The following is a 13,382-nucleotide window of genomic DNA, read 5'->3' as shown; positions in this document are numbered from 1 at the left end:
GCATTGACAACGCTCTGCGGGTGACGTAAACGGCTCCGCGACACGGCGAGGGACGCATAAATCACGCGACACAACAAATCAATAATGAAATTTATTGCCAATGCTTTTAATAATCGATTTTTATCAATTTTATCGATTCGTTGTTGCAGCCCTACACCACACCAGGCAGGAATATCTCATCAGATTATCTTTAGAGACGTCACGATAAAGGTGTCCTTAAGAYTGTCGGAAAGGCAAAAATCTGCATAATGATCTTTCTGTGTGAACCAGGCATACGTTCATTTTCAATCATTAAAAGYCGTAGAGCACAAAGATAGTCCTATCCAGAAAACACAGGCACTCACTTGTACAATAACACAGCAACAGGTAGAGTGAAGGGATTCTGATAGTTCTCCTCTTCAGCTTCTTCACACAGGGTGGTAAGATCATAAAGCTTCACAATGTCACTTCCACTAGCTGTGAAAACAAGATGTGACAGTTCAGCCTGTTAGATAAACACAGTGTAGTACAACAGTAAACAATCGATCCTAAAAATGTCTTTCTCCACCTTTGAAAAGCCAGTAGGTGTGACCCTCTTTTGTGCAGTTGGACTTCAGAAAGGACAAAACATTTTGGGCGATGTCTTTTACTACCCTCGTAGAGAATGTCGAGTTCTCCAAATGAGGGATATCTTCTGTTTTGATCATTTCATATTTCTGAAGGAAAAAGACAACATCAAAGCAAAGGAATCTTTTTAAACGTGAAGTAAAAGAAACTGTTTTGTATTTCAATGCATTTTCAACATTATTTTTAAAGAATAGGCATCATTTCCTATTTAAAACAATAATCCAGCAAATATACAGTAACATACCTGAACAATGCCATTGACATGAAAACACATGACAAGTTCTGGGACGTTGCACATTAGATTGTCAAGCCAGTAGTCGATACCGGTCAAAATGTTGATTGGTTTATTGCTGTCCCTGAAAAAAAAAAAAAAAAAAAAAAAAAAAAACAGAATGAGTAACAAACCATGCCTTTACATTGTAATAACATAGCTAAAAATGTCAAGTATTTCAGACACTAGCTATGTGCAACATGCACATAATTCTTTGATCGGATTGAAATGTATTCGGATTAAATAATTCGAATTCATTCCTTTCATGGGCACAATACGATCATGACGAGTATTTACAAGCACCAGGCTTTTATTCAGAATAGAAGCACTGACATGTGCAGAGATGTCAACTTTCTCTAAAAAAAAACACAAAAAAAAAAACACAGAAGTTTTACTTCCGTGATGAACATAAAGAAATGTCTTCTGAGTGCCCAGAATGGACCAGCGATGGGTTTTAATAACGGTGAAGATGTTACTGCACTCCCTGGTTGAGCTGCAGGTGACGCGCGGATTTATTTATTTATTTATTTTTGGTGAAGTGGCGCAGGCTTTGTGTCTTCCTTGAYTGAATGAGAAAACGGGAGGAAAAGTTCTGTGCTGCTGGAAACTATACAGCGCTGCTGCTCCTCCCTCCACAAAAGAGCAGAAACCGGTGGATGAAAGTCAGCAGACATGCGCAGTCAGGTCAGTTTTCAACTATCAGAATAAAATGATCGGATTAAGTGTTTACATGCACGTCATTCAGATTATCAATCAGCAAAAACCACCCCTCTCATTCYGATTACAAATTCATTCGGATCGAGCTGAATCGGGTCAGAATAATCATAATGGGGTGTTTACATGACACATTTTTATTCCGAATGGCCGTTTAATCCGATTACATTAGTCCATGTAAATGTAGCTAATGCAAAAACAAACAAAATCTCAAACCTGAGTCTCAGACTGACGGCAGGATAGCGACCGCCTCCGAAAATTGGCATGTTGGACCCAACCAACATGTGGATGTCTTCAAACGTCCACATGATGTTTCGCACAAAGTCGTTCCTCAAACCCTGAAAAACAAACCATTCATGTTTAGATAGTAGACAAATTACTGGCTGTCGCAGTCTTATGTTAAAAAAAAACATTAATATATTGTTTTTACCTGACTGTTTTCCCCTTCATTGAACAGAGTAGGGAGGTTTTGCTCTCTAGGTACGGATGTCACCTGACCCAAAGCCAACTTACTATCCACAGAAACGCTTTCCTGCACATTGGAAAATCAGTACTTCGAGTTAAGGCTTTTCTACTATTTTACACCTAAAAAAAAAGGTTTGAAAATGACTTAAATTGTTCTCAGAAGAGAGCGATATTGAGATTAATAACTTTGTCTTACACACTAAATTTAAATAAATATGCACAAGTTAAGCTACCTGTTGAGGAGTAACTGATTCTTCTGCATTAGTCATTGTGCTGGTGAAAGTGGCAGGCCATGAAGAGCTGAACTCCTCTGCACCATCCTCTTCATCGCTTTGAGTCATGTCGTCTGATACGGGCTCTGCAGCCCCATCGCCATTTATACTGTAGAAAAATAAAGAGCATTCTGAAAACTGTCTACCTGTCTGCTTTTAAGACTAGACATAAGACTTTCCTTTTGACCACATTTCCTCCCTCTGCAGCTGTTTTTACTAACTCTACTCTCCATGTTTGTGCTAGTAATTACTGCTGTCCTTACAGTGGGGAGAACAAGTACTTGATACACTGTTGATTTTTCAGGTTTTCCCACTTGCAAAGCTTGTAGATGACTGTAATTTTTATCATAGGTACTCTTCAACTGTGAGTGATGGAATCTAAAACAAAAATCCAGAAAAATACAATGTATGATTTTTAAATAATTAATTTCCATTTTATTGTGTGAAATAAGTATTTGATCATCTATCAACCAGTAAGAATTTTGGCTCTCACAGACATGTTAGTTCTTCTTTAAGAAGCCCTCCTGTTCTCCACTCATTACCTGTATTAACTGCACCTGTTTGAACTCGTTACCTGTATAAAAGACACCTGTCCACACACTCAATCAATCAGACTCCAGCATCTCCACAATGCCCAAGACCAGAGAGCTGTGTAAGGACATCAGGGATAAAATTGTAGACCTGCACAAGGCTGGGATGGGCTACAGGACAATAGGCAAGCAGCTTGGTGAGAAGGCAACAACAGTTGGTGCAATTATTAGAAAATGGAAGAAATACAAAATAACGGAAAATCTCCCTCGGTCTGGGGCGCCATGCAAGATCTCACCTCGTGGAGCATCATTGATCTTGAGGAAGGTGAGGAATGAGCCCAGAACTACAYGGCAGGACCTGGTCAATGACCTGAAYAGAGCTGGGACCACAGTCTCAAAGAAARCAATCAGTAACACTCTACGCCGTCAAGGATTAAAATCCTGCAGTGCACGCAAGGTGCCCTTCCTCAAGCCAACGCATGTCAAAGCCCGTCTGATGTTTGCAAATGACCATCTGAATGATCCAGAGGAGGAATGGGAGAAGGTCATGTGGTCTGATGAGACAAAAATAGAACTTTTTGGTTTAAACTCCACTCGTCATGTTTGGAGGAAGAAGAATGATGAGTACAACCCCAAGAACACCATCCCAACCGTGAAGCATGGCGGTGGAAACATCATTCTTTGGGGATGCTTTTCTGCAAAGGGGACAGGACGACTGCACCATATTGTGGGAAGGATGGATGGGGCCATGTATCGTGAGATTTTGWCCAACAACCTCCTTCCCTCAGTAAGAGCACTGAAGATGGGTCGTGGCTGGGTCTTCCAGCATGATAACGACCCAAAACACACAGCCAGGGCAACTAAAGAGTGGCTCCGTAGGAAACATCTTAAGGTCCTGGAGTGGCCTAGCCAGTCTCCAGACCTGAATCCAATAGAAAATCTTTGGAGGGAGCTTAAAGTCCGTGTGGCCCAGCGACAGCCCCGAAACCTGCAGGCTCTGGAGATCTGTATGGAGGAGTGGGCCAAAATCCCTGCTGCAGTGTGTGCAAACCTGGTCAAGAACTACAGGAAACCTCTGATCTCTGTAATTGCAAACAAAGGTTTCTGTACCAAATATTAAGTTTCATTTTTCTGGTGTATCAAATATTTATTTCACACAATAAAATGGAAATTAATTATTTAAAAATCATACATTGTATTTTTCTGGATTTTTGTTTTAGATTCCATCACTCACAGTTGAAGATTACCTATGATAAAAATTACAGTCATCTACAAGCTTTGCAAGTGGGAAAACCTGAAAAATTAAGTGTATCAAATGTATAAAATCTCCCCACTCTATTTTCTTCGTATTTCTTCCAAGAGAAGTTACACCTTGACCAAACCCTACCTTTGTTCAAAGAATTGACAAATACTCACCTATAGTACAGAAACTTTGACAGAATGGCCTTCTGATACCAGTGCTCTTTGCTCTTCTTTTTTCTCTGCCATTTTTGATCTATTAGCCGCTGATAAATCTCTTTGAGCCACATCCAGTCTCCTGTCTGCAACCCATACATTTCAAGAAATAATGAAGTTGTCATATAAATACTAACGTTTAAGAGGCTCGTTAGAATATGCACAGCTTTACCTGAGAGGATCTTCTTAAGAGTTCCTGAATGTCCAGCTCATCCAAAAGCAGCGTCCTTCCAACACGGTGAACGGCCATGCTAACATGGGATTTGCTGTAGGGAATTTTCAAAAGCTTCTTGATGTTCTAAAAAAAAAACCAAACAAACAAAAAAAACATAAATGGTCAAACCAGCTGTGTGTGTGTGTGTGTGTTGTAGAAAAATAAGAAACAGCTATGAGTTGTGAAAAAGTTTAACAAACCTCAGAGTCTGACACCACATCAACATCATCCCCAATGCAATCAATGAAGTCATAGGCCATCCCAAAACTGCAAAGATAAAAATGAGCTTCAACATATCTGTTTATAACTCAGCTAGGTCACAATAACTAGTAATAAAGTACAGATCTCTGCTTTGCTGTCTTTATTTACCCTCTTCAAACCCCCTTAAAATATGACTGATGACTGTTATTAGAACTTAAAACTATGCCCTTTTTTAAGGTTTACAAGTCACTTTCCCAACACACTCCTATAATATTATAATAGATTGTATAAAGAATAAACAAATACAAAAAAAGTATGTATATCTTCCAGTATCTTGCAACCTTAATGAGACCAATGAAAATGTTTGCTTTTACCTGGAGAAAGGCTTGCATTTGCTGCTGGAGCCCAACACGGTGGTGCCAGCACTGCCCAGCTGGGGGTTTTCCCTCAGCCAGTTTGCAGGTGGAAGCTTCAGGTCTGTTTTCTCCTGCAGGAGGGCATAGGTGGTCGGAGGTGGGGCTGCAGAGTACTTGACCACAGCACAGCTTTTCACTTCTCCATTCCCTAAGCAAATTGCAGACTCCTACATTTCACATACGAAAAACAGAAAGACAGTTAAAGTTTTAGGATACCGAATAAATGACAATTAAATTAAAATCTTTGTTCTTATGTTTGACAGTTACACAGTGTATAACTCAAGTGGCAAAAAGGGACACATCTAGTGCATACACAGCTCAGATAGAGTTGCTCAGGTAAGTTACTCACCTGTCTGCTGTAGTCTCCTGTGCAGGTAACACCCCCAATCTCTTCCTTTGCTTGATTATCAAGGGGACTCCCAGGTTCTGGTCCGTCCCCAGCTGATGATGAGCTCATACTGGACAAACTGTTTACCCCCGTTAACACTGACCAAGTCCTAACCTGTGGAAAAAATATAATTGTTTGGGAAAATCTATACTATGCACTGCCTTGATAGCAAATGCCGTGCGTTAAATTTAACAATAAAGTAAATCTTCCCCGGTGTTTACATGTCAATTTTGTCAAGCTACTAGCTTAACGAGAGCGCAAAAACATCAAGTTGCACAATTCGGATGCTAAACTAATGCTAAAAGACACTCAAACGAAGAGCTTTATTTAATTTTTTTTAACCCCAACAATGTTTAGTCTATGGTTACTTGATTGACAACCCTGTAACTTTACCTTTTTGTCCACCAGCAGCCACACATCTCTGAGCGCACGTTAGCATTAAGCAAACAACTTCCGGTGGCAATGTAAGAGCGACAAGACATGTCTTCTTATTTTGGATTTTAACTTTAAAAAAATCATTCATATTTCARTTTTTAAAATGTTGGTCTTTAGAACGATAAAAAAAATAACCTGCAGATTTCTGCAGCAACAATATTTCCCCTAAAAGAAAGGGTTATGGAATACGTGTTAACCCGGAAGTACTTTGAAAGGTTTCTTTCTAGAAACGTTCGGCGTTTTCTGCTTTGTTTTGACGTCTTTTATTGTGAAATTTCCTGAAACACGCTGCGATTGTTTTATAGTTGTAAACACGTTTATTACACGACASGTTTAATCAAAAACGTATTAATTGAAAAACAAAAATATAAACAAGAGATACTGATGCGCAAAATCAAGTGCATGTGCTGGATTAGGTCAGAAGTTCTATCCAGGTGAGGAATGTCAGCTGACTGAAGGGTGGAGCTGTGAAATTTGAGATGTGAATTCTTGTTCCACTGACCCCATGTTATTGATTATTTCATTTTCGCCCAAACCGATTAAATCACAGCCAATCCTTTACTTGAAAAAAAAAAAAAAAAACAACAACAACAACTTAGGTAAACTGAGTTTATTTAATATGGGAAGCTGGAAGAGTCACATACGAGTGCAACTTCTGCAGAGAGATGATGGAGAGAAACTTCCATTTGTTGGCATTTTCACGAGCTGTAAGACCAATTCATAGATTTCTGTTAGTATTTTGTTTCTGATAATCACTGTACCAGTTTTACTATATATACAGTATGTGTGTGTGTTTTCTTCCAGTGTCTCAGCTGCAGGAACGTTTTGATATCCGCAAACAGATATTTGATGATATTCACAGTAAGAGGTTAGATTAGAGAAACAGAAATTCACTTTCTTGGAGATCTTTATCCCCCAATAAATTCTCAGCTTTTGTTTAAAAAAAAATATTTTTAGTTTGGAGCCAGAAGTTGGGAAAACCATCGATCTTCAACTGCAGCTGAGAGAAACTGAACACCTGGCAGACAAGGTAATGAGGTGCAATTCAAAAATGGGCTATCACTGCATGTGTTTGCATAATGTTTTAGCTAAACATCAGGCATTTGTTCAAGACATACTAGAGAAAATAGATTTTGGAACCTATTTGCCATGTAAAATGAGAATTTTAATGTTATTTTGGTCATAGCGGGAAGCGTTTTTCTTGTTATTATGTGCAGGCTGCCAGGCTATGACCTGTAAACTGTTTTTCCCTCCTAATATTTATTTATTTATTTATTTATTTATTTATTTATTTATTTATTTATTTATTTATTTATTTTCTCCTCAGTTGTCTCAAACTGTCTCTGACCTAACCTCCAGCTTGTATCTGAAAGAAGCTGAGCTGCAATACTGGCGTTCACGGTAATTTGCAATCTGTATCTGCAAATATTTTGCTTCATAGAGTTTATGAAGAACAGTTTTATTCATCGTGCAATCCAAGTTAAGAATTAATAATAAATAGAGCTATTTTGACAAAAAATTTWTATTGTAATGAATGGTGTAACCAAACGATTAAGGTGAATCATGTAACTGAAAATAAAAGAACAAATCATTTCAAGTCACKAAACTTGTGACTTACAATCTATCATGAATCAATGTGACGTGATCAATAAATTGTTATCTGTCTTTTCCAGAGTGTCCCAGTACCGCCACGAGGCTCTGACGCTGGCTAAAACGAATAAGAACCTGAAGGCATCCCTTTTAGAATATGAGTACACCGCTGAGTGTCAGTCCAAAGAGTTAGCAGCTCTGCGCTTGGAGCAGAGTGGACTCAAACAGGCTTCGGAGCAGGCTCATAGAGACAGAGAGCAATTTCTGCAGCGGTGGATGAAGGAGAAGGAGGAGGCGGCAGACAGGCTGAATAGGTACAACGACAAACAGGAAAGGTAAGAACAAAAACGAGGGATATCTTGTGTTTTAAAAAGGTTTGATCACTCTGATTGTCAGTAGCTGCATTAATTTGTTTCTGGAATTACTTTCGTCGTCAGGTGTCAAGATCTGAGCAAACGGCTGAAGAAGTGCCTTCGTGGGGAGAGAAGGAAAAAGATTGCTCCTACCGCGATGAGCTCTTTGAATGGTACATGTCTTACAGAGAAGGATTTTATTTTGCCAATGAGCAGGGTAGCAACAAATAGCTGTGTCTTGATTCGATATATTTCTACTCAAAGGTTTTCAACCGTTCATTTTGTCTACAGGAAGCGACACGACGAAGAACGCGCAGACTACAACTGATTTTCAGCTTCAGCAGGAATCTGCCATCCCTTTAGGATCATAAACATCACTGTGCTCATGTTTCAAGGCTTCAAAAACTGAAGGAAAACTGAAGTGTAATCAATGACTTAATCTGACAGGTTTATCCTTATTTTTGAATTTCACATGATCTATATACGTAGTTTAAATTTTTTATATTACTTTTGATTTTCGTTCATTAGTGATACTATCAAAGAGTTGTTCCTGATTTCAACTGGTTATGGCTAATGTTTTTTTAACTAAATTTATGATACTGTATAAACCAGCCTATTTTAACATTTTGCATTTGCAAGCTGTGTGTTTAAATGTAACACTGTAAACATTTATGTTTGCGAAGCAYAAGTTAAAATGGAAAATGTATATCAGAAATATCAGCCAACGTTTTAATCTGATCTAAAATAAATCTATGAAGAAAGTTTGACACTTTACAAACATTTGTCAGCGTAGAATTGACAGTATGAAATTTCCTCGTTTTCTGTAAATAACAGGAAATCTTTACTCTGCACGAGACTGCGATTTGATTTGTAGGAAGTGGATTAAAAATGTGATCTTGGAAATCACACTTCCAAGAATTAAAAGAGAACACAATTCACCAAAGACCTCTGGGATAAAAGAGAAACAAACAAAAACCAATTACAAGAAACTTTATCATCTAATTTATTCTGAGGAATTTATTCTTAATTCAGATTAGGACAAAACATTTGTGAAATGGAAGAAATGCATTCATTTAGCAGCGATAAATGCTGCATCAATAATTTTCAAACAATAGTTTGTGAAACTTTTTGAAGTTTTATTCCCATTTCAAATAAAAATGCGTGTTTTTCATTTTACTGTAAAAATTCCACATGTCCCTGGTGACCAGGTTGTTTGCTGCACGTCTCCATAGTCACCGGTGTTTGAATTAGTTGTTGTACAGCCTGTGTGTTGTGTTGTTGGTTAAACTGCTCAGTCACCCCATCAACATGGTCAGAAGACAAAATCCTGATTCTTCTATGAACAATGGAGGCAAATGGGTACGATTTTTTTTATTCACTTAAAAAAAACCTGGTTGTGTTACTAGCTTTATCTACAATTTTGTTTCAGTTTGCTCATCCGAATTCTTCAGAAAGTGAGATTAAAACTCGGGAAACTTGTACAACCACCGGAATTACGCAGAGTCAAGTGAAGATGTGGCCTCAGATTTTAAACTCTGAACAATATCCTAAATGGAAAAAGGAACAGGTGTGTGTTTGGCTTCTTTGTTAGCCTTCAAGGGCCCTGGGGGGAAAATAATTTGTCTTATTTGTGATTCTTTACAGAAATCCAGAGACTATCCAGCGTCTTGCCATGACAACAAGCATGCTTTAAAAGACAGCGTTATGCTCTTCTCTCGTGTAAGTATGTTGTGTGAAACAGGATATTTTAAATGCTTTGATCTGCAACCTGGTTTCAAAAATCTTCAACAGTATCTCTTCTGTGCCGGTACACCAGGGTTTGGGACGGAAGAAGTCTTCCAGTTATCTCAGACTGCACGATTCCCATTTCCGTTTCTGTGATGCCGACGGCAGCGTCGAGAAGACCACCGGCAACCTCAGTACTTACCAAAAAGACTTCACATCAGTGGTGACCGCCGATGGTCCAAACAGAACCAGGCGGTTCCCCCGGAACCACAAGCTGAGGTCAGAAGAGGCAGCAAAGGYTCAGGCAGGGGAGCAGTTCATGTGGTTCGGACGAGATAACTCAAACATCAGAGAGTCTCTGGAAGTGCTGGCCGCTACTTGTCATTCAGCTCGTGCCAAATACTGAAAAGTTTCTGCGTTTTAGACACTGATGAACAGAACAGACTTCAATGAAACTTGAATAAAGATGCTCTTTTTTTTTAAATGGCTCTTGAGTTTAAGCTGAACGTCAAACAGGTGGGACCCATAAAGACAAGCGTCTTCAACGTGTTATTATTGGTGTGWATTGTGGTACATTTTTCATAATGCTTGTAGATATTAAAGGTATCTTTTTTAAAATGAATTCATAAAAGCACCAATTTAAACTTGGCACAAAACATAAGGAAATTTGAGTTTGGTAGTTTATTATTTTTTTGTTTCCCAACCTGGGTTTTTTTCTGTGCGGAGTTTGCATGTTCTACTCGTGCTTGCATGGGTTTTCTCCAGGTACTTCGGTTTCCCCCACAACCCAAAAACCCGTACAGTAGGTCGCCTTCAGTCCCAGGCCGCCCTTGCAAAAGAGATCTGCAACCTCAATGGGTTTTGCCTGGTTAAATAATAAAATAAAATAAACTTGGACTGGACTTGCGACCTGTCCAGGGAGCACCCCGCCTCTCGCACTGTGACTGCTGGATATGGGCACCAGTGACCCCCGTGACCCTGAAAGGAAGAACCGGGTACAGATAATGGATGTATGGATGGACAAAATAAAAATAAAAAGTTATAACAATGCTTCTTGGCAATAAATATTATAAATCTTGTTAAATTCCCTTGTAAATGTGCAACATTTGTAAGGAACACGCAATTGTGGGATGGGCAGTAGAGCCGAGTATGTGGGTTGTGCACATGAAAAACTTGACAAATCTTTTCTGACAAATAGTTTATTTTGCAGTTGGCGTTGACACTTGTTTTGAGTTTCTGATACCCCCCAGGTGCTGCTAATATAAGRTTTATTGCCAAGAAGCTTTGTTACAACAAATAATAATAATCTACCAAAMTMWAATTTTCTTACYTTTTATGCWGTGTGAAGACTGCATTTGCTAATCTACAGTTTTACCAGCAGGGGGCAGCAGGTTTACATGAACCTTCTGTATTATTTCTGCATAAGAGATCTAGTAACAATAAAACTCAGGCTTTGAAAAAAAAAAGGTGGATTTTTTTTTACTTGTGGGAAATAATTACCAGAAAAAAAAGATCAAGCTTTTGTCAGTCTATTTCAACATGAAGACATTACATTAGAGCATGAGAAATGTAATAAGTCTGATTTGAGTCATGGTAGACGGGTTTGTTTCACCCCCATGGGATCAATGGGATGAGTTTGTTTCTGTGTGAGGAGGACGTGTGGGAGAAAAAACAGCGAAGAGAATTCCTCACCACTCCGTTTAAAGTGGATGTTTTCTCCAGTGTATGTTCAGACCAGCTGTTTGTTGCTTGGTTTTTTTTCCTGTAAGTGCTCACTGGGGAGGCAGGCTTTTCTCACAAGCTCTGTTTCAAGCATTTGTAATTGGCTCATTCACATTCAAAGAAGTTCATTTTGCATCCATATGAAATTGTGACTTCTTGTCACTTAATCTCAAGCTTATTTTACAAATCAATGCCAAAAAAAGATCCCTGGGTGCACACAGGTGACAATTAAAAGGCAGTAGAATGAGAGGATTATAGWGATTAAACACTTTTTGGTTATGAGCTCTGTTTCAACCCTATTTTGACCACATGGGTGGCTGAATGTTGCCTGAATCAGGGGGTGTCCAACTCATTTTCACTAAGGGCCACATGATGGCGGCCCTCACAGGGCCCACTGTAATTAAMTTGACTTTTTTGTGTTTAAATGTGACTAAAGTCACGTTCAGACCAATGGCCACGTTACTCGGCTCATTGCTACGACTGAGCACCGCYAACAAACAGTAGCTGGGCTCTATGTGGTATTTCCTGCATATAAACAGTGTTTAACATCTCTTAAAAACGCTGAAAAGTACTACATGTGTGACTGACTGAATGTGAATTGAATAATACAGACAAACTAATAAAAGTGAAAGTAAAAGGGTTTTACTCACTGTTGTGTTGTGAACATTCCCACAAGGAATTCCCATAATCAACATGCATTATGCACTGTAAAAAACTGAAATGTTGGATTTAAATAACCATGTGATGTTRCCTGGTTCCACTTAACTGAGTTGAGTAAATTCAAAGCAATATACCAGTTTTTTAACCAAAGAACAAGTTGCTTTGAATTTACTCAACTCAGTTAAGTGGAACCAGGYAACATAACATGGTTAAGTAAATCAAACATTTYATGATGTAGTTTACAATCAAYGCTGGCTTCAAAGTAGCTTATTTTGAGACATTAATGTAGGGCTATTCAGCTAAATCACTCAGGAGGCCACAGTTACTCAAAGCCAACAGCATCTTTCACCTTTTAAATTGTTTATTTTGTTGCATCGAATCATAAGACACCTGTGGACCCTGAGTTTTACACACATAACCTAAATAAAGCCACAGGGACAGAAACATTTCTTAATGATGCACGAGGGCCTTCATGATCAGAACCGCTGCAGCCTGGCAAGAAACTCTCCAAAGATCTCACGGTGAAACATTGTGTCGGTAAACGTCAGTATCCCGCAAGACTTGTTTGTGTGACAGTCCTGCGAGGCGAGAGACCACAGGTACATGAAAATTCAGTGACTCGCTGACGCATCAAAACCTTCTTCCAAGGACAAAAGWCACAAGCGTTCAACCACCAAAGCCTTGTAGCTCATGAATATTAAATCAGACCTCTTTGGTGTTACGAGGCTCCGCAGTCTGGATTCTTACCATTCGCTGTGATTTATTCGCAGGTGCACGAGCCCCTTTGATGTGCTGAGTTGAGAGGTTTTGCACCTGTTAGAAAGAGAGGGAGAGAGAGGAAAAAAAAGTGCTTTGAAAACAAGAGGTGGATTTGCCAGACAGTCGAAAAAAAAAAAAAAAACAGCAACAGAAGGAAGATTTGTGTTGCCATGGCACACCGTGTGTGTTTTCTTCACAAAAAGGCTTCCGAGCTGTTTTGACTCAGTTTTGTGCAGCAAAATAACTTTTTTTCTTCCTTTTTTTTCTTGTTCAATTTAATCCTCCTTTGTGTCTTTTTTTTTTTTTTTTTTACATTATGTGGTTGTGCTTTTCGTCCATCACCTATTCATTTCAGATATGACTTGAGTGTTGCTATGGAGATGCTGTGATTAAATTGCAAATCTCAAAGATTTTTTTCCTTATTCCTTTGCCAATTATAACTAATTTTTGGCTGATTTGATTATCTCTACTTCTTAATATCTTTTTTAAGAAGAAGCCAAGGGATCGATAAACTTTTTTTTTTTTTACTTCATATTCAACATTTCATTTAAACCAGGGGTGTCCAAACATTTTTGTCCCATGGGCCAAAATCATAAAGTCAGAAGG

General features: G+C 38.8%; 2 protein-coding genes and 1 long non-coding RNA gene across 4 annotated transcripts in view; 1 reads left to right on the top strand and 2 right to left on the bottom strand.

Annotated features, from left to right (window-relative positions):
- The window catches only part of edrf1 (erythroid differentiation regulatory factor 1), a gene marked incomplete in the record, with an annotated part of 11,592 nt that extends 5,287 nt beyond the window's left edge, over positions 1-6,305 (bottom strand). Inside the window, 12 exon segments of the mRNA XM_014001902.1 lie at positions 345-456; positions 548-695; positions 851-962; positions 1,808-1,929; positions 2,022-2,123; positions 2,290-2,437; positions 4,275-4,399; positions 4,486-4,611; positions 4,728-4,794; positions 5,103-5,311; positions 5,494-5,646; positions 5,926-6,305. Of these exon segments, the coding sequence (XP_013857356.1) occupies positions 345-456; positions 548-695; positions 851-962; positions 1,808-1,929; positions 2,022-2,123; positions 2,290-2,437; positions 4,275-4,399; positions 4,486-4,611; positions 4,728-4,794; positions 5,103-5,311; positions 5,494-5,601 (1,379 nt within the window).
- Positions 6,306-6,396: 91 nt separating this feature from the next.
- On the top strand, positions 6,397-10,116 carry si:ch1073-143l10.2 (uncharacterized). Of its 2 annotated transcripts, XM_014001932.1 has the most exons (10): positions 6,397-6,674; positions 6,772-6,835; positions 6,925-6,997; positions 7,295-7,368; positions 7,641-7,892; positions 7,995-8,083; positions 8,202-9,269; positions 9,340-9,477; positions 9,555-9,629; positions 9,727-10,116. In XM_014001932.1, exons 1-7 carry the CDS (start codon positions 6,473-6,475, stop codon positions 8,279-8,281), a joined length of 834 nt encoding a protein of 277 aa, XP_013857386.1. In that variant the 5' UTR covers positions 6,397-6,472; the 3' UTR covers positions 8,282-9,269; positions 9,340-9,477; positions 9,555-9,629; positions 9,727-10,116. The 2 variants fall into 2 exon arrangements, with proteins under 2 accessions (XP_013857386.1, XP_013857379.1); XM_014001925.1 differs by having other exon boundaries at positions 8,202-9,477.
- Positions 10,117-12,360: 2,244 nt separating this feature from the next.
- Positions 12,361-13,309, bottom strand: LOC106531969 (uncharacterized). Its single transcript, XR_001312045.1, has 2 exons — positions 12,765-13,309; positions 12,361-12,595 (listed from the first exon to the last, which is right to left on the bottom strand). It is a non-coding gene; the product is annotated as an uncharacterized LOC106531969 (long non-coding RNA).
- Between the last annotated feature and the right edge of the window lie 73 nt (positions 13,310-13,382).

The sequence above is a fragment of the Austrofundulus limnaeus genome, unplaced genomic scaffold (genome assembly GCF_001266775.1).
Source record: "Austrofundulus limnaeus strain Quisiro unplaced genomic scaffold, Austrofundulus_limnaeus-1.0 Scaffold0, whole genome shotgun sequence".
Taxonomy (NCBI): Eukaryota; Metazoa; Chordata; class Actinopteri; order Cyprinodontiformes; family Rivulidae; genus Austrofundulus; species Austrofundulus limnaeus.
Note: the sequence above shows the minus strand (reverse complement) of the source record. Positions and strands in the feature narration are given on the sequence as shown.

What these genes read in the sequence shown, in the direction of transcription:
- si:ch1073-143l10.2 (XM_014001932.1), top strand. Translation starts at nt 6,473, where the DNA reads ATGTTATTGATTATTTCATTTTCGCCCAAACCGATTAAATCACAGCCA. An exon ending in CTGCAATACTGGCGTTCACG is followed by an intron (nt 7,369 to 7,640) that starts GTAATTTGCAAT and finishes TGTCTTTTCCAG; the next exon opens with AGTGTCCCAGTACCGCCACG. An exon ending in TACAACGACAAACAGGAAAG is followed by an intron (nt 7,893 to 7,994) that starts GTAAGAACAAAA and finishes TTTCGTCGTCAG; the next exon opens with GTGTCAAGATCTGAGCAAAC.